The sequence below is a fragment of the Drosophila rhopaloa genome, unplaced genomic scaffold, assembly GCF_018152115.1.
Source record: "Drosophila rhopaloa isolate 14029-0021.01 unplaced genomic scaffold, ASM1815211v1 contig_155, whole genome shotgun sequence".
NCBI classification, from domain to species: Eukaryota; Metazoa; Arthropoda; class Insecta; order Diptera; family Drosophilidae; genus Drosophila; species Drosophila rhopaloa.
In genome coordinates, this window is record NW_025335034.1 from 3,154,208 (window position 1) to 3,181,268 (window position 27,061).

Genomic DNA, 27,061 nt, shown 5'->3' on the forward strand with positions numbered 1-27,061 from the left:
TACTGAAAAAGCATTTAAAAACATATTTTAAAAATGCGATGTACATTGAAAAAACCAACCATTTAACAACAGATCTAGAAGATATTTGTGTGTAAATATGTATAGGTCACGATCAAACTTAATGATGCCTTTTCTTTCAGTAGCTTTTGTGGACATTACTTTTGAATATAAATGCAGTGCCTAATTTTACGAAGCCTAATTTAGCATAATTCAGTGCTCTTTTGATATGATTATGCAAATTGCATCCAGCTTTGTGCTCCAATCAGTTCAAGAATGGGAATAGTGGGTGTGTTCGCCAGTCTTTCGTCGCATTTCCGAGCGACTGTGTGTGAGTGGCACCTGTTGCACTTAAATCCATAAATCAATCTGCCACAAAAAAGGGAAAACAATGGAGAAAGAGACGAGAGCGGGTATTTAAAAATAAAATAATGAATTTCGTATTTTCACTGGCACTCTCTTTATGCTCGCCGCGCTACTAAAGTCGAGCATACGGCCCGTTTGTGTCATCAGTTCTACGGCGGTATTCCTCCGGTTTGGACGCGCTCCTCGCTCGCGATCGTTTACGTTCAAAAGGTGCCTTTTTAATGCCAGTTGCTAAAAAGTTTTATGTAAATATTGATATTTTCGGGTCTAAAGATTTTATTCCGCTCTGATTTCAATTAGGATTTAACGGTAATGTCCCACATGAATGTCAAGAAACTAAGTTGCGCATAGAAATTAATTGCGTTTCATCGCCAAGTTGATGATTATTGCTTGTCTTCTAGAGTGTCCGCCAAAAATATTAAAAATACACGGCGAATTTTCAATGTTTTGGGGCCGGGACCTTAAACAACAGATTTGTCAGGGGCTTATTTTGGCGCGTGTTGGCAGCCTTCAGTACCCAGAGTTATACTTGCTTTGTGCTTCGATCATATTGTTTATATTGCCCAAGCAAAATATCCTACATAAACAAAAAGTTATATTAGAACTGTAAAATACACTAATTTACTAATATAGTTAAAAAAAGTTAAGTGATAATGACAAACCCAGCTTATGTTAAAAAAAAAATAAAGAAAAATGTATATAGTTTTTAACACTTTGTTGGTTTATATATAAATTATGTGAGTTGATTAGTGAATGGTCAGACCCCTTTGTCTTTATAATCGATTACCACTGTATTTGCATATGCTTCGTCTTAGACGATGACATACCTTGTGATATTTGCTTAGATATTACAAACTAAAACTCATATCGATCGAGTGCCTTAGATAACAGCTAGTTAAAACTTTTCCCTTCTTTTTGTTCCAGCTGCGCTCGCCTGTGATTTCGGCGCCAGTGATTTGTCGGTTCCCGAATAATCCCCACGGTCCGGACACTCCATTTCCATTTCCAGTTCCAGATCCCAAACCCAACCATGTCCATCGCCGATAAACGTGCCTCCTTCGCGCGCCGCGCCGAAAGTCTGGTGGAGCGGGTGAGAGTTATGAATACCATTTACGAGGTACCGGCATCAAGTGACCACGGATCGTGAGATCGATTTTCGATTTTGTTTGTTGTTTGCTGTTTGTTGTGGCTTGCTTGCTCCCTAATGCAGATTTATTTGGCCAGCATTTGTTGGCACGGCTCGTAAATTATGGCTCGAGGCGTTTAATGTATTTCACACATTCCCACACCGAACAGAAGAACAACAGTCCCCAGCGCCCTGCAGCACCTATCACCTATATGTACATATGTTTGATTATACATGAATGGCAGTGGGTGGGTGGCACGGTTCAGACACCCAGTTCGCAGTTCTCGGCTGATTCTATTTGGCTTGGCCCGACTGCTTTAATTAATCTAAAACACTCGTACATTATACACATCGTCTTAATGAGTGGGGCCAAATTGTGCTCGGATCAAGGTCGCCCCCCATCACAAGATTGATTGCCTCTTATGGGCAATGGGCAAAAGGCAATGGGCAATGGGCAATGGGGAATGGGCAATGGGCAATAGGCATGGGTCTTTCATGGATGTGTGCTGCTGACAAGAAGTTCTTTGAGGAACGCAAGACCTTGTCTCTTCCAAAGAATAAATGCTTTAGGTGACTTATGTCCTTAGGTTGTTGCACTGTACCTTTTTAATTATAGTCAATGGGATTATTTAAATCATTTCAATTTTACTTTATTTTAATTCACAAAGATCAATTAAATTTTTGCAAAACTTTTTTAAATCTTTCTTTAAGCTTTTTTTCCCCTTTAGTTAGCTGAGTATTTAAGGGAAGAATAAAAAGCAGTATGATTTATAAACTTAAGATTTTTGATTTTTGAGTCTGTTCAACCCAAAATTCGTATGTGCAGGGCATAAAAAAGTCATTGTCCGGCATGTCTTCCGTTGCCGATCTAAAAATAAATGTCACAACAAATAGCCTTCCCAAACGGCTTGGTCATTGCGGCAGTGTTTATGGGCAAGTGCATTTGCATCTGCATCTGTGTGGCATTGCAGTACAATGGAAAATAAGAAGAATAACCCCAGGCAAATTTGTCAGCGGTTGGGAGAAGTGGAAGCAATTGAAAGTCGGCAAAGAGTTACATGGGAGTATGGAAAGCAATTCATTTAATATCATGCAATGCTGCATCTTTAATTAAGAGGTTTTTCCCAGGCACATATACCGAAAAAAAACAGAGTTCATTGGACAGACGATCATTGTGCGGCCCATTTCAAATTGATTTCTTTACCTATATACGGGTCCAAAGAGAACAAAAGAACAGAGAACAAAATCAGTTGCGTTTTGATATAAATTTAAAAAGACATATTGAAAGTATTTGATCCCAACATTGGTAATACATTTGCTCCCACATGAGAGAATTAAAAAAACTGATTTTATTATTTTATGTGCCCTGAATTGATATAATTATAAAAATCATGTGGGCATTTTCCTTAAAAGGTCACCCAAGCCAGAATTACGCTTTTAGTTTTGTCAAAATGCCATAGAAAAGATGGCAAAATTTAGCGCAAAATCGACACAGCTTCATTATAGTAAAATAGGCATATAAATCGAAATGTAGTCGTTTTGTAATAATTGCAAGGGTATATAAGCTTCGTCTTCCTTTCTTGTTGCAAAATGTTTTCAAATTTTAAAACAAAAGATTAATCTTAAGCCATTTAAAAAAAGAATAGAAATAATTTATTGTCTCAATCCGACAGATTGCTTTATTAAACACCTTTGCATTTTGCCAGTATTTTGGGGTTTGTTCAATTTTCTAATTGACATGTTACTATATTAAATAAATACAAATATTTTAAAATTAAAATTTTTTTTTTTTTAATAGCGAAGCAAGAGGTTTCTTTTAGGCCTTTAACCACAATTTAACGTGTTCGGCCGCACGATTGACACGCTTATTACTAATACAATTCATGCCACCAAAGCATCTTTGAGAGTAGTAAAGGTAGTAGACCTTCATACTTTTTCATTATAATATTGTTGTAGCTAAACATAAAGCGGTTTAAATAATAGTCCCCTCCTTAACAAAGTCTTGTAAATGGAGGGGGAAGGAGCCTTCGGACCTTTTTAAGTAGTGCAAAGTGGGGGAATTAAAAATGTTAATTGAATTTCGGGTCGGAATAAAGGGAGGGTAAAAGCGGAGCCATCCAAGAGCTACGTAATTCGCTTAACAGCGGGTGGGGTCAGGTGTTAGACAAGGGAAATTGCTCAACATCGGCTTTGGTTACACTTTGCACTTCAATTTGGGAGAGTGGAATTGGATGACGATGATTGCGATGGCGCTTATCAATCAGCGTGGGGATTTCGGTGACCAGAGGCTAATTTGCATTCCACTTCAACCAGCACCCACTGAATGATGATCGATGTCTTTATGTAGGGCATTATTCCCCCCAAGATGTATTCATTCCTGTTTGAGATTCCAATTTGAGGGCGCCCTTATCGTTTCGCCAGTGAATGCGGTGGGAAATCCAAAAATAGCAGTGCAAATAAGCCGCGGAGGTGGGGAATCGCGACTACGACGACGCGAACATAACGAGCAAAATAAATGAACGATAAAAAGCTAATAAAGAGCAGCATAAATAAATGCGTAAATATCGAGCGCATATATATCGTGAAAGAGACATTTCTGGTGGGGGAAACTCGTCTCATAGATTGCCTGCCACTTGGTAGGGGCGCCACGCAAAGGGGCGTGGCAGGTGGCAGGACGAAGGAGGCGGGCAAACGCATTTGCTCAAGTGTCAGCGCTGTCATCCTTCGGATGTTGGCCTTGCCAGGACGTGTGTTTGTGTTGCCATTTGGGCTTAAGTGTTCCTGCCTGATCCTGCTGGCAGGGTTTATTCCTGCGCACAGGATGTGCTCCTCCAGCCCCCAGCCAGTGCAAATGTTTGCATACAATTCCCTCGGCCTCAAGTCCTTGCACTTCAATCCCGATGGGGCCGGAGTTGGTGTGCCAATTTAAACTGTTGCAGCTCTTTAATGCTGGCCCAGCCATTTAAAACATTTAAAAGTTTTTACCTTTGACTTGAAACATTTACGTTTTTATTTGAAAAGTTACGTTCATGGATAAATTTTATTGAACAGAATTTATATTCAACAGAAAAACAATAAATTTATAATAAGATATGTTGAGGGTAATGATTATGTATACTAAATAACCCAACATATTTTTTCCAAATGTTGAGCATAAGATAATTAATTGCGTTGTGGTGTATCGATAAAATAGTTACATTATTTAAAATGTCAAAATCAAATGTTTATATCTTAGAACATATTTTTTAACAAATCCTTGTAAAAACAAATTCTACGTCATTTCCCCAATTCAGTGTGCATTGTTTTATTTATCTAAAAAATAAAAGTTGTTTCTCCAGTTATGTATCCGAGTAAACTCAATTTGAACCAAACAAAAATTGATTGGATTTGTTTACCAAATATAATTTTACTTTCTCGTTTCGCTGACTCCTGACAAGTCGCTGTTTATCTTTTGAGAACTGTGCGATTTCATTCCGTCTGTTTCGGGAAAACCTTGAAGTCGAGTTTTTCTTTCCCCACTTAACTTTGCGAATTGACATAAATAGGATTTTTGCGCTTTCCCAAACCCCAGATCCCCTGTGTGCCCCACCTGAACTTGTGTTTTTCCGCTGCTGCCGCCTTGGGCAATCGGCTTACAGACTTTCAATTGCAGCCACCCCTTTTCCCCCACCCTCGTCACCCGGCAACTTTTCCCATTGTCCGCCACACCTACAATATCAGCTAACCGCTTAAGTAACGCGTATCTTGTACCCATTCGCCTTCCCTGTTCCAACGCTTTTCTTCGCACATAAATCCCAAGCTGCTGTTGTTGTTATTCACGTTTTTGTTGTGGGTTCTGAGCACCTGCCTGGATAATTGTACCTGACAATGGTGTTTGTTGTCGTCTTGTTGTTTATGTGCATGCAGCGCCATTCCTTCGTTCGCTTTTTGCTTAATTCCTTTGTCTGTCTGCCGGCTTTATGCTCTTTTTATCATCATCCCCTTTTTGTTTAATTAAAGCGCATGTCGAAATTGAAACACAAAAAGTAATGACATTTATCTGCTTATGGCCTTGGGGGGAAATGCATAAAAACTGCCAACAGATCAGCATATTTACGAAATCGCTATTGTACAACGGTGCGTATACGCCATGGGGTTCTTAACTCTTTTTAAATCTGTTCACTTGTCAAGCGCTTGCCATTAAAGGTGTTAATGGAATCAATTTAAATACAAGGTTTTTTTATTTAAATTAACGGTTCATTAAAAAAACTATTAAATATTTCCAGCTCAACCAAATTAATGAGTTGTTTACCTATTAATTTATATCACCTTTATCGCTCTCAATATTAAACAGATTATATAAAATAAATAAATGAATTAATTTATTATTGAGAAAAAAATAAAGCTAACACTTCCATATGTAAAATAAAAATTTAAAAATAGTTTCCTTGATATACTTTTGCCAGTATAAATACTTGAAGCTTTCTAAATATTTAGAACCCAATTTCAGTAGAAAGATGTAATTTTAAAGTTTCTTGGACTCGTGGTTTTTATTCTTGTCATTATTTTTGGCTTACCCCCAATTGCTTGCAGCAGTTTGCAGTTAACCCTGCTCCCGACATGCTGTTCGTACTCTTTCCCATCTAACTTTAAATTACTTTGACTTTATTCAGTATTTTCGTGCTGCATCAGCGCATCAGTGACAGTTCGGCGGTATGTCGATGTCAGCACAATCGGATGGTATAACCATCCATCCCATCATCGTGGCTTGGATCACCTCCGCTCCTGATTTCCATGAATATTCATGCCCTGCAGCCATTTTCCATATCCATATCAAAAATTGTTTCACCAGAGTGCCACGCCCACGCCCACGCCTACGACGACCCTTTGGCAGGCTAACCACAGCCGGCTTGACCTAGGACACGCATATTCTTAATGCGCATTTCGTTTAAAAAGGGGAGGGGAAGGGGCGGATTTGCGCATTTCCCGCGCGCTGACAAATTAGCACATCAAAACAAAAAGGCCAAAAAGGCTCGCAGCAACAACAAGAACGGCCTGCGAAAGCGGACCGCTCAACAATGCTCACGAAAACAAAGTAAGACAAAAGGGATTTTCTGCATAAACCCACGCAATACACTCACACAAACATAAGCCAGCACACACACACGAACAGCGAGTGGGCGCCAAAATTCAGCGCACTTAAAAGTAGGCAACGGAATTCGCTCTGCACAAGTTGGGTGTGTGGGTGCGTGTGTAGGTGCTTATGTGTGGGCGAGTATAAGCGTTGCCAGATGGGAAAAAACCTTTTTTTAGAAAAAACTGCATTGGGAAATAAATTGTAGGTTTTTGACATTTTCAAAATCGTAACATAAGTTTATATTAAGCATTTTAAAGCATACATAAAACCACTTTTATGATAAGAACGTTTTACCACAATCTTGATTTGTTGTTGGTTTTAGTTAAAAGGTACCATTATTTCTAAAAGGGATAGTTTTGTTTGTTAAATATGAAACAATGGTATTTTGTATCTAATGTCGCAAAAAATCCATTGTTAAAAAAGATTTGAGGTAGGGAAAGCTCTTTCTGCTTAGCAGTTATTTTTTAACAGCAATTGGGGTTACTTTCTTTTATAATATAATTGTGTATTACTTACTGTATTCTTTAAAGCCTCTCAAATAAAACGACTAATAAAGCGTTTTAATGCATTAAAGTGCATTTCAATAGAAATGTCTAACTTAATTTACTGAAGCCTTGTTGAATCCTAGAAAAATTATCCCTATTTAAACAATTGTGACTGGTGAACAATTCTTAACTGCGTAGATTGTGGGCAACTGTCTGGCCACGCTTTGTCCAACACCTTCCCAACTAACTGCCCTACGGCAACATTTCAATACTTGCTCCTCCCCCAACCGCCTGCTTTCTCCACAGCAGCATCCCTGCGAGAGCGAGAGAGATGGAGCTAAAAAGGGGGAGAGAGTGGGCAGGTGGCCCACTTGGCCGATTCACTTTCCATCATTTTGTTTTGCTACCCATTTCGCGCGGCTTCGTTAGGTCTCGGAAAAGCTCGGCTTTTCACGCCGGCGATGGCGAGGGTTTCGCCCGTGATAAGCCAGTTTCACAGTCGTCGCCAGGCATTCGAACATTGCGCATCCCAGAAACGCGTCCCGCCCAATTCGCTTCCGATTTCGGTTTCCTTTTCCGTGTGCTGCTGTGCGCCTAATAGAATCCCGTTCGAGACACGTTTGTGTGTCCCGCAGTTCCTTCGAGCCAAGTTAAGAGCGAGCAACCAAGTGTAACCACCGAACCATGTCGAAGCCGGGAACCCCAAAACACGGCGTCGGCTCATCTTCAGCTGCCGCTGCTCCCGAGAAGATAAGCGTAAGTCCGACAGCTTACCGTCAAGATTGCTCCGGAGTCGGACAGCTTTGACAAGTGCTGGTTTTGGATGCAGGGCGTCATGTTCCGCGTCACTTTCTCCCTGTCGAGTGCCCTAATGCGCTTTTCTAGAATTATCTCTCTGCGTATACGTTATATTCTATGCTGCATGTGCGATGGTTTTCTTCAACATCTTAAGTGACTTTAAGCCTTAATTTTGAAAAATAGTCAGGTCGTGTACACAGACTCACAGATTTTAAAAACTTAGCAGTGAAAGTTATTTTGTGAAGTTTGTTTTCTGTCGATGTGAAGCTAATATTGATTTCATTTCAAAAAGTCATTTGAAAAATAGTCAAAATTACATATAAGTGTTGGCATAAAGTCGCGTCTTAGCCTTACTTTTCTTCGTGTTAAATAAACTTCACACTACCAAGTAGAAAGGTCTCAAAGTCAAGCCAATTTGTTTTAAAATGTATGTTTTGCTTTTTTATATTTATTTAATTTTAATGTCTATCAACTTTCAAACACATCTTACATTTATCACTACCATTTTTAAACAGGATAGGTATTTTGGAAGATAAGTAAAGAGTTCATCTTATCTAGCACATACAATTTGGATATAACTATATTATAATATGGTTGTTTTAATACAAATATAAAACATTTAGATATTGAACAGCAAAGAACTCATTATCACACCTTCGGCTTTGTGGATAATGAGCACGAAAATTCGGTTTTTCCTTTTCAATTAATCTAGCGTATCCCAACAAAATTAAGCTAAGCTCCACCAAGATCGAAAAGGAATAGGGAACCATATGCGGGTGGATTGTGTGACCTCGAACTCCCCTCTGCGGTGGCGCTACTTTTTTCAGTTGGCAGCTATTTGCTTTTTATTTTCTTGGCCCGTGATGCCCAGTGAACTGGGCTCAAAGGGCATAGCATACTTTCTGACTTGCGCCTCATAAAAATTGCATAATTGTCGTCCTGCATGTGGTTGTTTGTGCGATTCTGTGGGTAACTCAACCATTAGCCTGGATGTTTCATTTTACGTGCCATTTGAGGTCGCATCTGGCACACAATAATTGCGTAGACCGGGCCAAAACGAATGTAGGTGCTCAAACGGGCAAAATTATGGCGTTCATTCGCCCTTAATTACGTTCTACTTTCCTCTATATTACGCTGCTAATTCTAGTGTAGAAAACTTGGTCCAGCAAGCAAGAAAAATTTTTTTGGATTTCCAAAGATCATAACATTTTCGTATATATACATACATGTTATGTTTAAACCTAGACAATTTTACCATCTTGAAAAAATATACTTTTTTTATTGAAAATTCCATACCATGCCATGTTTTATATAAACTGTAGAGAATTAACATTTAAATGTTATATTAACAATTAATTATCAAGCTTTCATTCAAATTTTAAATATATTTTGATTACGCTATTTGATATACGTATTTGCGTAGTACGTAACATTTCAGTTCAATCTTTATAGGAAATTCCAAAACAGAATCTCTGGATATGAAGTTTATTGCCAACATTTTTGTACTTTCCCGCTTACCACATCCCGTCTGGCTCATGATTTTCCCATTTTCTGTCTCAACTGAGCTCATCAAATCCATCCACAAAGTGTGCTTCGCTGCTTCGACCCAGACCACACAATGCACGCTGCTCGTCCTGGATTGCAATCCCAATTCAAATATGCTGACTAAGGGGCTTTGCTGGGCATAAACCACGGCGATATATATTCTTGCCTGATTCGCTTTGTTTCTCCGTTTTTCGCAGGGTTCGCTTATCCCTTCAGGCGGTGCCTGAATGCGATGGGATTTAATTAGGGAAAAGCATAATGGAGAGCCGGCTGTCCATATAGGTCTATGCATTATACATGATTTGCTGCAGTCCCAAGCCCAACTTATTTCCAGTGCTTTTTCCATTTTGCTCTGGCGTTCTGCTGAATAATAAAAAGGTAGCCCGCGGGGTTTCCATTCGCCGCCTTCGAGGAAACATCCCGTAATTTGTGCTGTCCCACACTTGCTCATTTCTTGAGGAAAGGAGTCCCGTTCCGGCAAAGTTTATGTCCCGCAGAACAAAGTTTATTCATCCTCCACGTTTGGTTTCGCCGGAGCATCTGGCATTTCCCATTTTCTTTGTTTGGTGTCCCTTGGTCCCTAGAAAAAAACTTGTTGACTTCGCCGTAGGACATCGAAGGCATCGAAAAACATGCGTTCTTGTTTATATAGTTGTATTTCGAATCGTTTTTTTAATGAAATTCCCTGCACCCTCTTGTCGGAATGGGGATCCCCGGCGATGCCTTGCAAAATGTGTTTGTAATGGCACTATTTTCGGCTCTGTGCTGTAATAACTTTGCCATTGGCAAAGTGTCAAAGTTTCAAGGCAAGGTTGCGCATACGCCCTGTTACCTCGTCGGCACCGAATCCTGCGGCTGCGGGCACAAACTTAAACAACATTTAATTGGTGGCTTTTAGCACCGGCCTACATGCTAGCTTATTTGTTTGTGTCTATTAAAAATTTTCTCTTGCAATGCGGTGCCGTCCGCCAGAAAAGTGAGCTGGAATTTTGTTTGCACAACTTTTCGCATCACTTGGGGGCTTGCGCTTTTGTACTTTCCCCTCAAAAGTTTTCCATAAATTCCAAACACTTTTAATGTGCTGCGCAGCATTAAGCGCCGAGATTCCCACCGCCTTCCTAATGGGTTTCGCAGGCTGTTGGCCAAGTGTTGGGGCATGAAAATCGCATCAAGTATACGTCAAAGTTCAGGCAACCTATGCTCTTAGATACTACCTAAGATAGTCCTGCTCGAGTAGCCAAAAAGTGCCTGAATACTACTTATTAAATATGATTCTTTTCTTTACCTTAACAGGTTTAATTTAAATTAGCATTAAAACTATACACAAAATTTGTTTATATCATATGAAGCCATTCATTTCATATTAAAGTATTAAACATGATGCAAAGGTAAATACCAAAATGTACCACCTGCATTTAGTCTTTTAGAGAAGTTTAAATTTAAAATTATTTTCTGAATGGAAATTCTATCAAAATGCAAATTTTCTGCAAACATTATTACATTGCTCACCGAGTTTTAATTTGGAAACAATTTTGTGTGCATAATCAGGATTTAATGTGCAAATGCAGCTTGGAATCAAATATCATGTCAAAGTTGCGGAATGCACAACGCACCTGCCAAATTCATATTGGGCAATTACTAATTGAAACATGTTTGGCCCGCATCATGCGCCCGTTGGCCATTCCGAACATTAATTGAGATTAATGCGACGTCAATAGAACGGACTCGGAAATGTCATAAATACGGCAGTCCAGAGCACCACAGCTGATAATTAAATTTGCATTACCATTACGCATGCTGGTCGGGAAAATGGCAACAAAAAGTGAAGCATCGATTGAATAAGCCGGAGGTCGAGTATATGGGCACTGCCAATGGGGGCGTGGCAGGGCGACACATGACAGCACTTAACCAAATACGAATAAAATCCACAGCATGGGGACTCTGAGGGATCCCCAAAGTGCTTTGGTGCAAGTGCGGTTATGAACCGAAATCCATTTACACTTGAATTCGCTTTTGGCCGAAATGAAGTGGCCAAGCTGGGCTGGCAAATAGGCCTTCGGTCCGTCCATAAACAACCCGGCCAGGATCTGTTTGTCAAGGCGGTCACGAGCCTTTAAATTACGAATGCAATAAATGTAGCCAAGGGAGAAATCCCGCCGATTGAGTTAGGCGTGGCCGGCGAGGGAAATGCTGATTAGCGGAAAGAAGAAGGCGGCGAGGGGAAAACGGAAAGGGGATTGAGGCAGCAGGATTCAGGGGCACCGTGGCCAGGATTCAATGGCCAGCACTTTGTTAAATAAACTTTCTGTTCGAGTGGCGAACACTTCTGCAGCAGACTTGCCTCTCTAGAGCCCTTAACTTGGGCCCGGCTTTGTTCTGCACCGATGTTTTGTGTTCCCCATCAAAGCTGATGAGCTGAACTGCTGATGAGAAGGACAGCGGGAGGATCAAAGATAAATGGTGACCCAAATCCACCTGGAACGGCGAAACAGTGGCATCCAATGGAGGTGTGTAGCTCCTGGGTAATTAAACCAGTACAAAGAAATTAGGGCTGAATGGCCAGAGTTGAGGTGCAAAGTTCTAGCTTTTCCATTTTCACAAACTTTCCGTTTTTTGTCTAACGATTTTTTGAGATACCAACATCTGAATTTGGGTAGAAGTTCTGAAAAGCAAGTTTACTCGTTTCTCGCTTAAAATATTGCTTGCAAAGTTTGTTCGCAGCTGCTGTTTTTGATAGGTTAGCTCTATTATATGCATTCTGTATTATATTTTATTTCAACCAGATATTTATATGGGCGTGTCAGGGGGTTTTATTTAAAATAAAATAAATAATGATACCTGCTAAACATTAAGTACCTAATCCAAATCCCTAATTAAGAATGGTTTAGAATGGAAAAGCCTGATATATCACAAACTTTTTCCATTATCAATATAACCCGTTGAGAACCCAGTTAGGAATTTCAAAAAAACAAAGCTTAAAACTCGTCTAATTTGGCAAAACACAGTATATCAGCCATCAAGCCGTCAACTGTGAAATACATCAGCAATACGGCAGAGTCAACTGACAGCTCCTGCGAACTCTCACCCAAGGACGGATGTGCTGGGATGGGATGGGATGGCATATGACGTTGTATGATGGAACAGGGCTGCCGTGTGTAATGGGCACTTAGGTCGCTGCCACATGATTACGACATTAAAGGGGAAATCGGGGTGAAATGGGATTGCGGGATCGAGGCTGAATGGAAAAAGTGAAAGCGCAGTCATCCAGCAGGAAGGGGAAAAGCTGCGAAAAGCTGGCGACGTCAACGAAATCGGGAAAATATGAGTCGAGGATGTGGGTCGAGGGAGTTGCCAAGAGCTGTGGCAACACGGAAAAGCAGCAAGGAGGTCAATGAGTTGACACGTGCACAGCAACATGATGGCAAGCTGCAACTTTCAGCATGGCTTGGGGGCAATGCCTCAGCTATGGGTAAAAACACCCGACTCCCCCTTTGTTATCCTGCGAAGAGCAAGTGATACAGTTTTATGCATATTTTCCAGGCATTCAGTCCTCACATCCCCCAACAAAAGGACTCGTTTTGGGTACACACACATGCAGGTTGCTGTCTACGATAGCAAAACTCATCTGCATCTGCTACTGATAGCCAACAGATACCGATACAGATACCAATGAAAACCAAAATTTTGGACATGAAAATGCAATTCGTATGACGAAAAATTGTATTGCTCTACTTCGTTGATGGCAAGTAAGAAGGTTGTTTACCAACGTTACCACATATTTTTGGGGACGATGCGAAAGACTGACAAGACTTTAGAAAATTGTTTTAACATTTTCGTACCAAACGAAAGGAAAATAAATGTAATGCAATACATTTTTGAGCTGTTTAAAAAACTTCTGGCAAGACCAAATCAGTGTACATATATATTTGTTTAAAATTTAAAATTCCCTTACCTCAAAAAACGTAAATTGATTAACTAGCAGATGACAGTTGTCAATTGAAGCAATGACCCCAACTTGTTTCACCGCAAGTAAATTCCCATCAGTGCTCCTCACATGTGTTTCCGTCACAGGAAAATCGAGTCAAAGACTATATAGTCGTATGTCTCAATTAAGTATTCAGATGCTGGCTGCGAATTTGAGGCAGAGAACAAACATTGACCCAATCGCAAGTCAATTAAAGTGCGACGAGCGAACGGGCATCTGAGAAAGGCTAAAAATCGGCAGAAGGGCAGGGCTAGACTTTTCAACATAAATCAAACGATTGAGCCAAATGACTTTTTAATTGACTGATAGTTCTGGCAATGGCAAAAGCAACAAACAAGCGGCCAACTGACAGGGGCTAAAAAGTATCTATGACGCAAAAATTGGGTACCTCAAATAGAATAAAAAAATTAAATTAACAGTTCCTTCAACTTTATCTCATATTGCTTATATTATTAAATTTGATTGCTAATCTTTGAGTTTTTATAAAGAATTTAATAAGCATAAATATTTTTGGTTGTAGTGCCACGATAAGCCAAGAAATTTGTATCCATTGTTTTAAAATAAGTAAATTATAATTTAACAAAAGAATTTACTTATAACTTGTTCCACAATTATTATTTTATATAATTTTTTGCTGCGAGTTTCTTTTTTAAGAAAAAAACTGTATTCTGTTTAAGAACTAAACTTAAAGGTGTGTTATATTTACAGTGTTAGGTTTGTAAAGAACAAAAATAATAATTGTAATTATAAAATCATTTTTATTTTCTGTTTAAAGCAAGACCTTAACTTATTTTTCGGAATTATGTTTTTGAAATCTTAAAAGGCACTACTTCGCAAACCAGAAATGTTGAATTAAAAGGACAACATTTCAATGTCCCTATTTTTATGCAAAACCAGCTTTTATTTCCTGCGTAAGGCACTCCTATTTTCCTCAGTGCACGTTAGCGTGTGCAGGAGCATTCGACTGTTAGTCAGTGAAAATTCTGGCTGAGGCCAACCGCAAGACATCCATCATCCGTGATGTGAGCAAGGATGACTGGCGAGGCACTCCGCCGGGGGAAAGGTGAATGAATGAGCATCGGCAGGTCGTAAAGTGCAGCCAGCCAAGCAGCCCGGCAGTCCGTCACAGCTGACACAACCAACACCCTACGCCCCCAATCAGACCCACTTTTCCACCTCCACTTGCAAGGTGTGTTTGTGGGTGTGCAGTTTATTGGCAATTTCATTATTTATAAGCGATTTTCATGGCACCACCGACTTGTGTGCGTTCAAATTTGATCATTCCCATGGGAGGACAGGTGCAAGGTTTGCTGAATGGACACACTTGGCTCGACGACAGTTTTCCTGATGACAGTTTTCCCCTACAATTTCCTAGGTCTTGACACACAATCCCTCTTCTTTCGCCATCAATTGTCAACACTTTATAGCAGTCATTCTTCGAGTGGAACTCGGCACTAAATGAATCTCCCACGCCCCGAAGATAACACTTGTGTATTTGTTGTTGAAAATAATACACATTTCAAAATTGTTTGGATATCGAACTTCTGTGGTTATGGGATATGAAATAAATACCATTTCCAGGCAAATAGACACACTGAAATATTTGCGTATGTGAAGTAAAAATATATCAGTGAAATTGAGAATTTTAAGAACTCAATTTATAAATGGTTTTTGGAAATAAATACCATTAACAGTTAAGAGATCTTGAAATAATGTCGGTTATAAGAAATGAAATAGGTACTTAAAGCTATTCCGATAGTATATATGGTATTTGATTTCCACTGTGTGCTCTTGTCCTTGGCAGATACCAGCTGACACCCAACCTAACCAGCCCATTCACACTCAATTAATGCCAATTGATTTGTGACGGCAAGCACGCCGTTTGCTGGCTTGTTGTTTTTCCCTTCCATTATTCCGGTCTGCCCTTTCGAAACCATTGCGGGCAATCATCCTCAGCCATTGTCCCATCATGACTGCACGTAGATAGCCTCGCGAGGGCAACTGCATCTGGCTGATCCTGCATCCTGCATCCTGGCTTCGCTTTGTGCGGCCAGTTTGCCTTGGGCCAAGCCAATTGGCTCCACCAGCCGGCAAATAAAACGCAGTTACATAAATAGCCAATTTGTCTGATTTATTTATGCTCTTAATTTGAATGCAAAACTTTTTATTGACATGCCCGCAGGTAAATCCAGCAGTATTTCGACTGTCGTCTTTCGCCAGCGAAGACGAACAAAAGCTGCGGCGAGCACTCAACAAATGCATTTACATAATACCCATTCCGCTTATTTATCTATTTACTGGCTTACACATAAGCCCCCGGTGGGTGGGGCGTTCGGTTTAGGCGAATAGACATTAAAGGGCTTAGGCAAATTCTTGGCCAGAAGAGGTTCTTGGCCTGCTGGTCTTTTGACACTTGTATAGTTTCGCTCAATTTCAATAAGTGTTCGATGGCTATAACGTACCTATGTGTGTGTTGTTCGAGGGCCTTGAGTGTGTCCGTGTGGATAAGGATGCCCAGGATGGCTGACAAAGGACCGCAGAGCCTGCCGATGCTTCCGACTCAATTCGAGGAGCTTTGCAGGCTTATTTGCTTTACGCTTTAATAAATTTCGAAATCGGCTTTGGCCAAGGAAGAACCGTCTGAAACTGATAGGCCTGCACAATACACTATTATGTACAATGTCCTGAGGTCTCTCAGAGTTGGAATTTCCGCAATCGATATCTGGTAATGGAAACTTTCTGGGCCAGGCTAGTTCAGTTTCGGACTGATTTGGGCCAAAAAAGCAAAATGGAAAACATTTACAAAAATAGACTTAAACTAGTCAAGATAAACTTATCTTACTTAGATCATATTTATAATCATAAATTACCATTTTGCTATTAAATTATTCGGTTACAGTTTTTCAATGCTAGTTCTATACGCTTAAATATTTTAAAATAACTAGACACCCATTTTACATATTCACAAATAAATTCACATTTACAGATTTACAAATTTTAATGTTTAATTATGTTCTAAAGATGTCTCGTGTCCATCACATGTTTTTCCTTTGAAAAATGTATTTAAATTTGGTAAATTCTAGAACTTGCTTTAAAAACCGAATTTAAACCTTCAAATAAAATACTTGCCACTGCATTATTGCCTATGGGGAATAAAAAAAGGCTTACAGAATTGTTATAGGCTAAAGCAAGCCACTTCTAACTTCCCGGATCAAAACAAATTTAGCCAATCGGACACTCAATTCAATTTAGAAATTTTCATCAAACAATTCCCAGGGAGTTTTCACTGCCGAACATTTCTCGGAGCTCCGAAACTAAGCTCCTTTTTGTTGCAAAACACAAACATTCAACAGTTTGGTGTGTTTAAGGATGCTCGTCGCTCAGGCATGTCCTTAAATTTTCCATTCCGAATTCCGTTGCACGAATAGGTATATTAAGTGCACACACAAATATTTTACATGCCAGGGCGAGAAATGCAAATTCAAATTCAAAAATTACACAAGGCAAGTCGAGCCGGGCCTCAGCATCCAAGGGCCATGGACACGTGGCTGGGAGGACATCAAGGACCTGCCAAAAGCAAACGCCCACAAAGTCAAATGCAGACAAAAACATTTCACATTTTTTGGTCATTTCATGCCCGTCATTTTTCACGCTTGAGTTTGTGTTTATGGCAACGTGAAAATGATTTTGCCGTTTACTTTGCTTTGCCAAAGTTTTCCAGTTTTCAAGTTCTCCTTCAACAAATAACCGCATTCCAAGCACACACTTCAATTTATATTTTGATTATCGTTCTTGCAGAAATACAATATAAGCACTGAGAAATGCGGAGATCTGACTGTTATAGTGCAGGTGAGAACGGCCCGGGTTTCGACCTTTTCGAGCGCTTAACATTGTGTATTCCTTGTGATTTAGGGCGACCTGTCGCAGCAGGAGAAGCGAGCCGTATTCATCACGGTCCACGACCTGGGCTGCAACCGTAAGTAGGCGGCTCCCGGAGAACTAATTGCCACTCGGGCAGCTAACTAATTGCGTCCGCCCCCAGACAATTCCTTCCAGGAGTTCGTGAGCAGCCCCTGCATGACGGAGATCAAGGAGCGCTCCTGCTTCATCCACGTGGATGTGCCGGGCCACGCGGACAACGCCGACGCCTTGGCCGACGGCTTCCCGTTCCCCTCGCTCCAGGCTCTGGGCGAGGACCTGGTCACCGTGCTGGACTACCTGCACGTCAAGTACGTGATTGGCCTGGGCGAGGGAGCGGGTGCCAATGTCCTGGCCCGCTTCGGGCTGGCCCATCCCAGCCGGGCGCTGGGCCTCATCCTGATCAACGCCACGGGCAGCGCCGCCAGCGTGCTGCAGTCCTTCAAGAACAAGGTGAGTTGAATAGGAAGTGGCTTGTAACATTAAAAAGTGGCAATTTCATTCAGCTTAGGGCCTCTTACTGGTCTTCAGTTTAACTTGTCTGTCGGTGTTCGGGTTCCGGGGCTATGCTACCGATATGACTCCAAGATTTAAGATACCCGCTTCTCGATTGACAAAGGTGTTTGTTCAAAAACATAAAAACTTCCTTTAAATTGATCCAATTTGAAACTATATCTAAAAATAATTTTAATACCTTTGATTATAGAGTATATGAATTCGTTAAATCGGTATGCCATACAAATTTTTTTTGGAAAGGAAATTTTAGTCTCGATGAGTTTTTAATATCTTCCCAGTAATTCAAAAAATTTTAAAATTATAGCACTTTGCAAAAGATTCTCATTTATTAGGATTTCCGTTGCGGTAGCGATAAAAAAATGGTTATCTGATAGTCGAGGAACTTGACTATATATAGTTTTTTAAACAGAATCATCAGCAGAATCTTTTATCTGTAGGTCTGTAAAGGTTTGTTAAAAGCCACATACAACTCAGCGTCATATTTGTTTTGGAAGCGAAATGTTGCTCTCAGTGAGTTTGTGTTTTCATATCTACCTAGATATTTAATCATTTTGTAAGTCAGACCATTTTTGAGAAAGTTACCCATATATGGTGAATTCGGTTGCGGTAAGCGGATTAAAAAACGGGTATCTTACCGTCGAGAAGGTCAATTTGTAGTTCTTTCTTGTTTATTTACTTTAAGAAAAGCCTGGGAATATTGAAAAAACAGTTCAGATGCGAGATATTTAGAGTACAGTATTAGGGATACAAACTTGTCCCTTCGTGCTCCTACGATTATTACTCATACGCACTGTTGTACGTTCCAGAAATATTTTAATGAAATATATGAGAATTTTTTTTGCTGATTAAAATTGTGCCGATACTTTTAGAGTGTCTTGAAAAGTAGAATAATCCAAAACTTTGAAATCGAAAATTTATTGTCAACATTGATTCGTCTAGAGCCTCCGGACTACACTAATCAACCTGGCCTTTTTGTACCATTGCAGTTCATTAGCTGGAAAAGCGACGAGGTAGCCCAGTCGGCTGAGAGCTTTCTGATGTACCACAAATTCGGACATGTAAGTAGTGGCAATCAGATGGGGAGGGACTCATCCCCACCGAGCTAAAATGTGCCATTGGCTGTGCCGTGGAGTGCGTGTTGTCGTTGGTTTGATCTCAGTGTTGTACTCACTTTAACTTCTGTTCTATTTTATGTTTGAACCTAACAACCACCCGCCGAATCGAACTCTGTTCGTCTGCGCTTTCAGGTTATGGAGGTAAACAGATCAAACGTGTCTTAAATAAGTCTCTTCCTAAGCCACTTTACTCCGCATACCTCGCTCAATTGGTGCTACAGTGCTCGCTAAAATTCGAACCCCGACATAGTTTTAGGTCCCCGTTTCGCGGCATGTTTATTCTTTTATTTATTTGTTAATTTCTTGTTATTTTCTTCTAGAACTGGGTATGTACATAGTTTTTACCACAATACATCCGGCAAAAAATTGGCTTAAAGCAGAACTGTGACAAAAAAAATTGGAAAGAAAATTAATTATTCACAAATTGCTTAGTTCCATATTTGTCATTTTGTTGTCGTTGCTTTTGTATTTTTTGCATGAGTGCACTTTTTGTAGTTAGTAGCTCAGTGCCGTAGATTGCTTTAACTTATAGACTGTACATCTCATGCCAATGTTTTGCTTACGACTCTGCACACAAAAACACGGTGAACCACCGAACCTTACAGCAAATCGTAGGCGACAATCCGGACAAGGACAAGATTGTGGCCGAGTACCAGAAGCGTTTGCACCGATCCCTAAACAGCAAGAACATCGGTCTCTATGTCAAAGCATTTATGAAGTAAGTTTGCCAGCCCCGAGCTGGGTGTTACCTTGCCTAATCAACTGCACTTCTGTTAAAACAGTCGCAAGGACCTCACGCTTAAAGGTTGCAAAGTGGACGTCATCCTTATCACAGGCATGCTGAGTCCCTACGCCTCAATGGTCGAGAAACTGCACCGCGATGTGGAGAAGGAAAGGGTTACTATACTGAAGATCGAGCGGGCTGGAGATGTTCTCGCCGATGCTGTTAGTATTGTCTTTATAATTTATAGTATTTTACAAAAGTAATCTTGATTGGACAAGAGCGCTTTTAATTATTTATTGATTTTATTTTTTTAATATTTATTTTAGTTACTTTTTTTTATCAGCTATTATTGCTGTGTAACAGGAACCAATTTGATCGTCTGTCTTTAAAAATCCATTCATTTTGCAGCCCGGCAAGGTGGCCCAATCCATACTGCTGTTCTGCAAGGGACAGGGACTGCTCACGTCGGTGGTGATGCCAGGAGTGGATCGCGGTCGCGCCTTTTCCACCGCCAGCTCCGGATCCTTCGAGGGCGCAAACGGATCGCGCCGACTGTCGCGCGGCATCTCGATGGAGGACTACGACAAGCCCAACATCCGGCGACTCAGCATTATGAATAGTGAGTTGCCAAAGAAGGAGTAATCCCGACCACGGCCATGGCCTCGGCTTCAGCTACAGAATTACACCTCCAGCGTTGGTAGATTAAGCATATTTGCGTATTTAAATTACTTAAACTAGTGAAATACCTTTAGTCTGAGCATAACGTATTTGTGAACCCAGAGCCAAACAATCACCCCAAATGTAACTGCTTACTCTGAGTTGAATAAGCGGAGTTTTACGCCAAATTTTAATTAACAATCGCTTCCAGTTTTTAACAAGCAAACAAACACAAAAACACATTGTCTATGTGAACGGAAGGCAGGCAAACTAAGAAAGAAACTCTTATTTAAACTGTGTATTTAGGTTTAGTCTTATGTTCCCCAAGAATCCCACCTGTGAAACTATAACGAAAGCCAAGCATTCATATCTATATCTTCCAATCGAGCGAACTTAAAAACCCAACTGCTAAATATGAACTATAAGCGAGCAATCATCTATTGTAATACCTCCGAATAGTAAACTGTACCTAAACACGTAGAGTCTAATGCGAAAAACTCCCAAATGTGGCTCCCTACACTACTCTTCTTCCCACAATATTGTATAATTTTTGTGAACAGTCTCAAATGTGTCAAATTTTAGAGAAGAAATCATATACAACGTTTGACTAGTGTAAGTTAAAAGCACCACTACAAAAGATGCTTATTACAAGTATTTATACCAGACAAAGGCACACGAATTACATATTATATGTGTAAACAATCAAAAACAAAAGCAATTCAAAAACCAAAAACCATTTTAATGCAATGTGGCGAGTAGAACAATTGTTTTATCGCATTGGCTTTAGCTTAACATTTAGTAAAGACAACTAAGTCGACCAAGCACTCAGATAAGTAGATGCAACTACACCGTTACACAATAAAGTTAATAAAAACTGTCATTCTCAACCTTTTTTATGATTTTAAATTTACTATAGGCCTGACAAACTACCGAAATTGATCGGTATTTAAAATTAACAAGGAGGAACGCTTTAATCAAGAGCATCGACCATACGATACCTGTTACTCAGTTGACCAATTTCAAAATAAGAATGCCCCCGCTGATTGGGAATTTCGTAAGCGATCAGCATCTCCACCCCCAGAATCCCCCGCTCTCTCAAATATAAGAATTCCGTTTATGCAGTCATAAACACGTAATGAAGAATATGTTTGTCCCAAATCTTTAGCCCTTGTAGTTTCCTTGATATCAAAGTTCATGGGGACATGGATTAATAGACTCGGCTTTTGATCCTTATAGGGTCTGAAACGCTTCCTTCTACCTGTTACATACTCTAAAAAGATCGATCATGCGACCTGTAAACTGGCTTATATCAATATGTTAATTCAGGAACTCTAATTTAGTAAAACGTTCTATTGATATAGAATAAAAAAAATCTTAAACGAACATTTATTCAAAAATGTAGGGATACATTTCTACTAAAAGTCGAAATCAAATTACTATACCCTGTGTGTCATACCACGTAATAGAAAAAACCCTTTATTTTCAAAATCGAACTTTAAAAAATGCATTACTTCCTAAAATAATATATTGTATTTGTTAAAAAGTACGTAAAAGATTTCCGACCCTATAAAATATATATTTTCTTGTACACGGTTACAAGTGCAATCGATCTATCCAGAACCATCTGTCTAAAGGTCTGTTAGTGGAAGAGATTTCTGATCCCGAAACTCTGTCGTGCCACTCTAAATGTCAGCTATATATATTAAGACACAACAAAATTGCCAAATCGAGCGATTTCTTTAGAAGGTATTATTAAGAAATTAAAGTCACACATATTCAAAGACGCCACTGCAGTGGCACTGCAAGCAGTCAGATATGCCGTTGTGTATGTGTTTTACAACAGATGGCGCCTGCAACTCTAGGGCTTTCCGCGCCATCTGCCGGAGTCAAATTTGTTTGAAATTGGTTATAAGAGTAATGGGTTTCTAATAGTAGGTGAAGGATTGGCCAATCAATCCGACCTATATCCTATAGCTGCCATATAACTGAACGATCGGAAATAATGTTTTTAAAGTTAGGAAGTTGGGATTTTTATGGGTTTTGTATTTGGCCAATCAATCCGTCATACCAAATTTCGTAAGGATCGGTCGACTATATCCTATAGCCTCCATATAACTGAACGATTGGAAATGCCATAATTGGTGTTTTTAATGTTAGGAAGTTGGGATTTTTTATGGGTTAATATTTTGGAGAACATAATTTACAGAATATTCTGCAAGGGTATATCCACATCGGCTCCGCCCGAAGTTAACTTTCCTTTCTTGTTATTTAATTAAACCGTAATTCCATAATATTTAAATATTACCAAATCCCAAAGAACAAAAAAAACATTAAAAACAACAAAGTTATCATCATTTTGAATTGTTTTTTCCGACTCATATACTATCTGCAAACATTTATTTTTGGAGGTAAATAAATAAAGTATTAAAGTATAATTAAAGAATTTTTTAAGTAAACTTTAAATTTGATTAGTTGTGTATTAATTCCAAAATAAAACACAAATTTAGTTTGCCAAATAAGTTTAATTTAAAGTTTGAGTGCAAATAAAATATTTCTGTGTATTAGAAAATTTACCAATCCTTATGAAAGTGCCCATCACCAATGTAATCGATAGTTTAACAGGCTTATAGTTGTTGAGATATTTCATCGGTTCACGTACGGTCACTCTGGTGCTTAAGTGCTTTTTTTAACAACAAATTTATAAGCGATTGCTAAAATATAATGTTGATACTGAGCTAACCTGTGCCCCGCCTCCGCCCCGTCTCCTATCAACCAGCCAAGCACATCTTCGTCTTCAAAAGCGTCTACATGGACGCCCCCCCGCCAACAAAGCCTCCGAGGGGAGTGAAATACGGCAAGGATGAGGTAAATTTCTTCAAGCCGTCGCTGAAAATGCTGTTCCACTCGCATTTTAGTCTCTCTACACAATAAACGCACCTGGAAACCCCGCCTTGTCGTGTTTTGTTTGCTAACTAAAGGTTTTTCGGGCCGCCGCCTGAGCTGCGGGTCCAAAGTTGATGACGACACCTAGTTGTTGTTGTTGCCGCACGCCCTCTTTTTAGCGATGTTTTTTTCTTAGATTAAAAATGAGTAATGGCTATGGCCGGCTTGCCTTTGCAGTCCGCAGGATGTGGTTTTCTGGTCAACGTCATCAAGTCTCTGGGATTCAGCGAGACCACAGAGGAGCGCCAGAAGGAGAAGCAAAAGATCGAGCAGGAGTTCAAGCGCTCGGATCTGCGGCTGAACGAGCTGGTGTCGCGCCACGACCAGCAGCTCACCCAAGTGCTGCCGCTCTTCAGTCAGGTGTCCTCGGAGGTAACGGCCAGCCGGGAGCGGATCCATGCTGTCAAGGAGAACCTCGGGGTCTGCAAGCGGCTGCTTCAGTGTCGGCGCGATGAACTCAGGAAGATGTGGACGGATGCAGTCCAGCACAAGTACGTGCTGGAGATGCTGGAGCAAATGTAAGCCACTCTACCTTTTTCGTCCGTTAAATCCTCATTAACTTGTCGATCCCATTCTAGTCAAGAGCTGCGCAAAGTGCCTCAACGGGTGGTGGGCTACACCGCCAAGCGCCAGTATCTGCATGCCAGCAAGGCGTTGACCGACGCTCTGGCCACTCTCAACGGGCCCTTGCAGGCCGTAGAGGGCTTGTCCGACCTGCGGACCGACCTGCAGACCCGTCGCCAGCAACTCTATCAGCGGCTCCACGAGGAACTGGTCACCCAGGTGTACACTAACTCTGCCAACGAAGCTCTCTCATCGTTCCAGCGCAGCAACTCCAGCCGATTAAATTCCAGTTTCACTCGTGGAATAGGAGCACGCCGCTCCACAGATCGCATCGAGGCCAATGCTAGAGTGCACAAGGCGCTGGCCGAAATGACCCAGAGCTTTGATTTGGACAAGACCGAGGTTATTGAAGACGCAGATCTCATTTACCCAGAGCTGAGCATGAGCTACTTCGTTGCCATCATTGTGGAGTCGTTCGGAATGCTGCACAAAGTGCCCGACTCGCTGGAGACTCTGCGCGTCCAAATCCAAACGGAGTTACTCAACGTGGTGCGGCACACAACGCATCAATTGTCTCTAACTGAAGGAACGGCGGAGGCCAATCCGCTTCTCACACTTTTGGAGATCATATTTAAGCAGTTCAAGGCAATCGCCAAGACGCATACCTTGCTGCTAAAGAACTATTTGTCGGTGGGACAGAAGTACTCGGTAGTTGGACCTCAACCCTACGACCTGACGGACTTCTGGGCTCAAGCCCAGTCAGTGGTTAGTGTTGGATATACAAGTTCTACCGACTTTCATTTCTAATTGGGTACCCAATTGTTTATTTTAGTTGCAACTGCTGCTCACCGATTACTTGGATATACAAAATGCTGCCTCGGATGAAAGTGCCCAAACGGGCTTTTCAGAGCCCACCAGCAACATAAATTCCTATTTTTTAAGGCGCAAGGTGCCAAGGTAAGCAGATAGTCTACCAACTTACTCGTAGTTATTAACGATTATTCTGCTACTCACTAGCACCAAACGCTCAATGTTTAAGTTCGACAAGTCCTCGCATGTTGGCAGCAGCGGCAATAGCGACTCCTTCAAGGAGCACCGTCGCAATGCGTCGGATGCCTCCGTGGAAGATAATCTTGGTGCCCAGCTCGGTGGCAGTGGCAAGGGCTCCACCAGTGGGCTATTTCCTCACGAAAAGAAGCAGCGGGAGAAGCTGTTGATCTGTACTCCCGATCAGAATATCATAACCAAAGTGTATCTTCCTCTAATGGGATATATTAAGGAGATAGAAAACTTTATGAAGTGCAAGCCAGGGTGAGTTTATATGCTTGATAGCTGGTATGGTTATATGTTTTTACCTTTTCTTTCATTTCCAGTCAACCCTGCAGTCTACATGACTTTTTAGACAACTATATTAAGGACACATTCCTATCCAAAGGCCACAACCGCAACCTGCAGCTGACTATCGAGTCGTTGTCAAAGAACCAAGATGCGTGGCGCACTATTATAAGTCCTGAGGAAATAAAGGCTCTAAACCTCAGCAGACCTTTGCTGCAGTCTACTGTGATGGTCGAGCGGAGGCTGATGGAGACCAAGAGCCTTATTCAAGATCTGCCCTGCTACTCTGAAGACCTGCTTAAAATGGTGTGCGCTCTGCTGAAGGCTTATCGAGAGATCTGCCAGGCGGCCTATCGAGGAATCGTCCAGCCAGATTCAGAGGACAAGAGGATTTACAGTGTGGCCTGGCTTAAAGATGAAGATATCAGCAGATTTTTAAAGTAAGTGTAGTGTTATTTAATTAATCATGTGGAGTTCAAAATAAATTTCTGTCCATCTTTTAGAACGCTTCCGAACTGGACGGACTTGAAGACCTCCAGTCAGAAGTCGCGTCATAACCGGAAGCTTCATCGAGGAAGCTTTGAGCCGTCGGAGGAGGAGAGTCCATTGCAGGTGCAGCAGCGCAACATTCGTGAGGCCGAGATGCTGACCAGTAATTTGGGTGAGGGTGGGATCACCCAACAAGAAATTCTGGTCGAGATCAGCGTTCTTAAGGAGCTGGCGATACTTCAGGAGAGCATGGAATGGTTCTCATGCCGCGTCTCGGAGTTTGCCAATGATTTACGTCGGCCGATGGTAAACGGCCTGAACGCTGTCTCCGCCGAGTGCAGTGCCGACATCGCCGTTAAGGATGGCACGATTAAAGTGATGACTAACCTGGCTTTGGAGTTCGATGAACTGGCGAACACCTGTCTGCTGGTGCTGCATCTTGAGGTGCGCGTACAATGCTTTCACTACCTACGTTCAAAGTCGAGTGTGAGGACTAACAGCTATGTGGGCTCCAAGGATGACATCCTAGAACCGGATCGTCAGGTGCAATTGTTGACCAAACGGCTTTCGGAAATGGATGAAGCCTTTAGTGCCACTCTCCATCCAAGAAAGACCAGGGTAAGCTTCTTATTTTAATCCCCGACTTCACTTTCTTTAACAATGTATTTTCTGCAGTACATTTTCGAAGGCCTGGCGCACTTGGCATCGCGCATTCTTATCCAGGCCTCCAATTATCTGGAGCACATCGATCAAATAACTGTCCAGCGCATGTGCAGGAACTCGATCGCCCTTCAGCAGACGCTGAGTAACATAACCGCATCAAGGGAAGTGGCTTTGGATCAGGCCAAACACTTCTATGAGCTGCTTTGCATGGAGCCGGATGTAAGAAAGATCGCTTCATTCTTCAAATTTATTCTATAATACTTTCTAATTTCCCACAGGAAATACTAAATGCATTGCTAGAGCGGGGTACTCAGTTCTCAGAGATGCAGTTGCTCAACGCCCTGCAATTGTCCTGCAAGTCCTTCGGCATAACAGACGCCAATCTCTTGGCTTCCTATCAGCAAAAGCTATCGGACATATTGGGCGCTAAGCCCTCCAAAGGTGTTGTTGTGTAATTATCATTACAGCCAGCGCTGAAACCAATTTTAATACCCATTTGTTTGTGTACATCGGCTTTAGATGTAAGTGCAAAATGTGTGTTAGTGTTAAGCTCAAAATGATTATGAATGTTCTGAACATGTTTGGCAAGCACTTGGTGTTGCGATGTAGTCGTTTATACAGATACATATTATAAAGTTCATAAACAGTACTTTAATGGCCTATACACAATAAATGAGAATTTAACAACGAAATTTTGACTTCGAAATTGTAAATATTTT

The 27,061-nt window shown here is 41.0% G+C and overlaps 1 protein-coding gene across 12 annotated transcripts; it reads left to right on the forward strand.

Annotated features, from left to right (window-relative positions):
* The first annotated feature begins 517 nt into the window (after window positions 1-517).
* On the forward strand, window positions 518-27,034 carry LOC108050537 (exocyst complex component 4). Of its 12 annotated transcripts, none has more exons than XM_044456972.1 (19): window positions 518-672; window positions 1,288-1,480; window positions 17,217-17,267; window positions 17,331-17,394; window positions 17,461-17,789; window positions 18,839-18,910; window positions 19,100-19,108; window positions 19,573-19,685; window positions 19,750-19,912; window positions 20,100-20,310; window positions 23,125-23,213; window positions 23,469-23,809; window positions 23,870-24,620; window positions 24,688-24,812; window positions 24,873-25,166; window positions 25,229-25,630; window positions 25,694-26,297; window positions 26,355-26,561; window positions 26,621-27,034. In XM_044456972.1, exons 2-19 carry the CDS (start codon window positions 1,394-1,396, stop codon window positions 26,795-26,797), a joined length of 4,089 nt encoding a protein of 1,362 aa, XP_044312907.1. In that variant the 5' UTR covers window positions 518-672; window positions 1,288-1,393; the 3' UTR covers window positions 26,798-27,034. The 12 variants fall into 12 exon arrangements, with proteins under 12 accessions (XP_044312907.1, XP_044312908.1, XP_044312910.1 ...); XM_044456973.1 differs by lacking the exon at window positions 19,100-19,108 and adding an exon at window positions 19,288-19,293 and having other exon boundaries at window positions 524-672; XM_044456975.1 differs by having other exon boundaries at window positions 524-672; window positions 1,288-1,453.
* The last annotated feature ends 27 nt before the right edge of the window (window positions 27,035-27,061 follow it).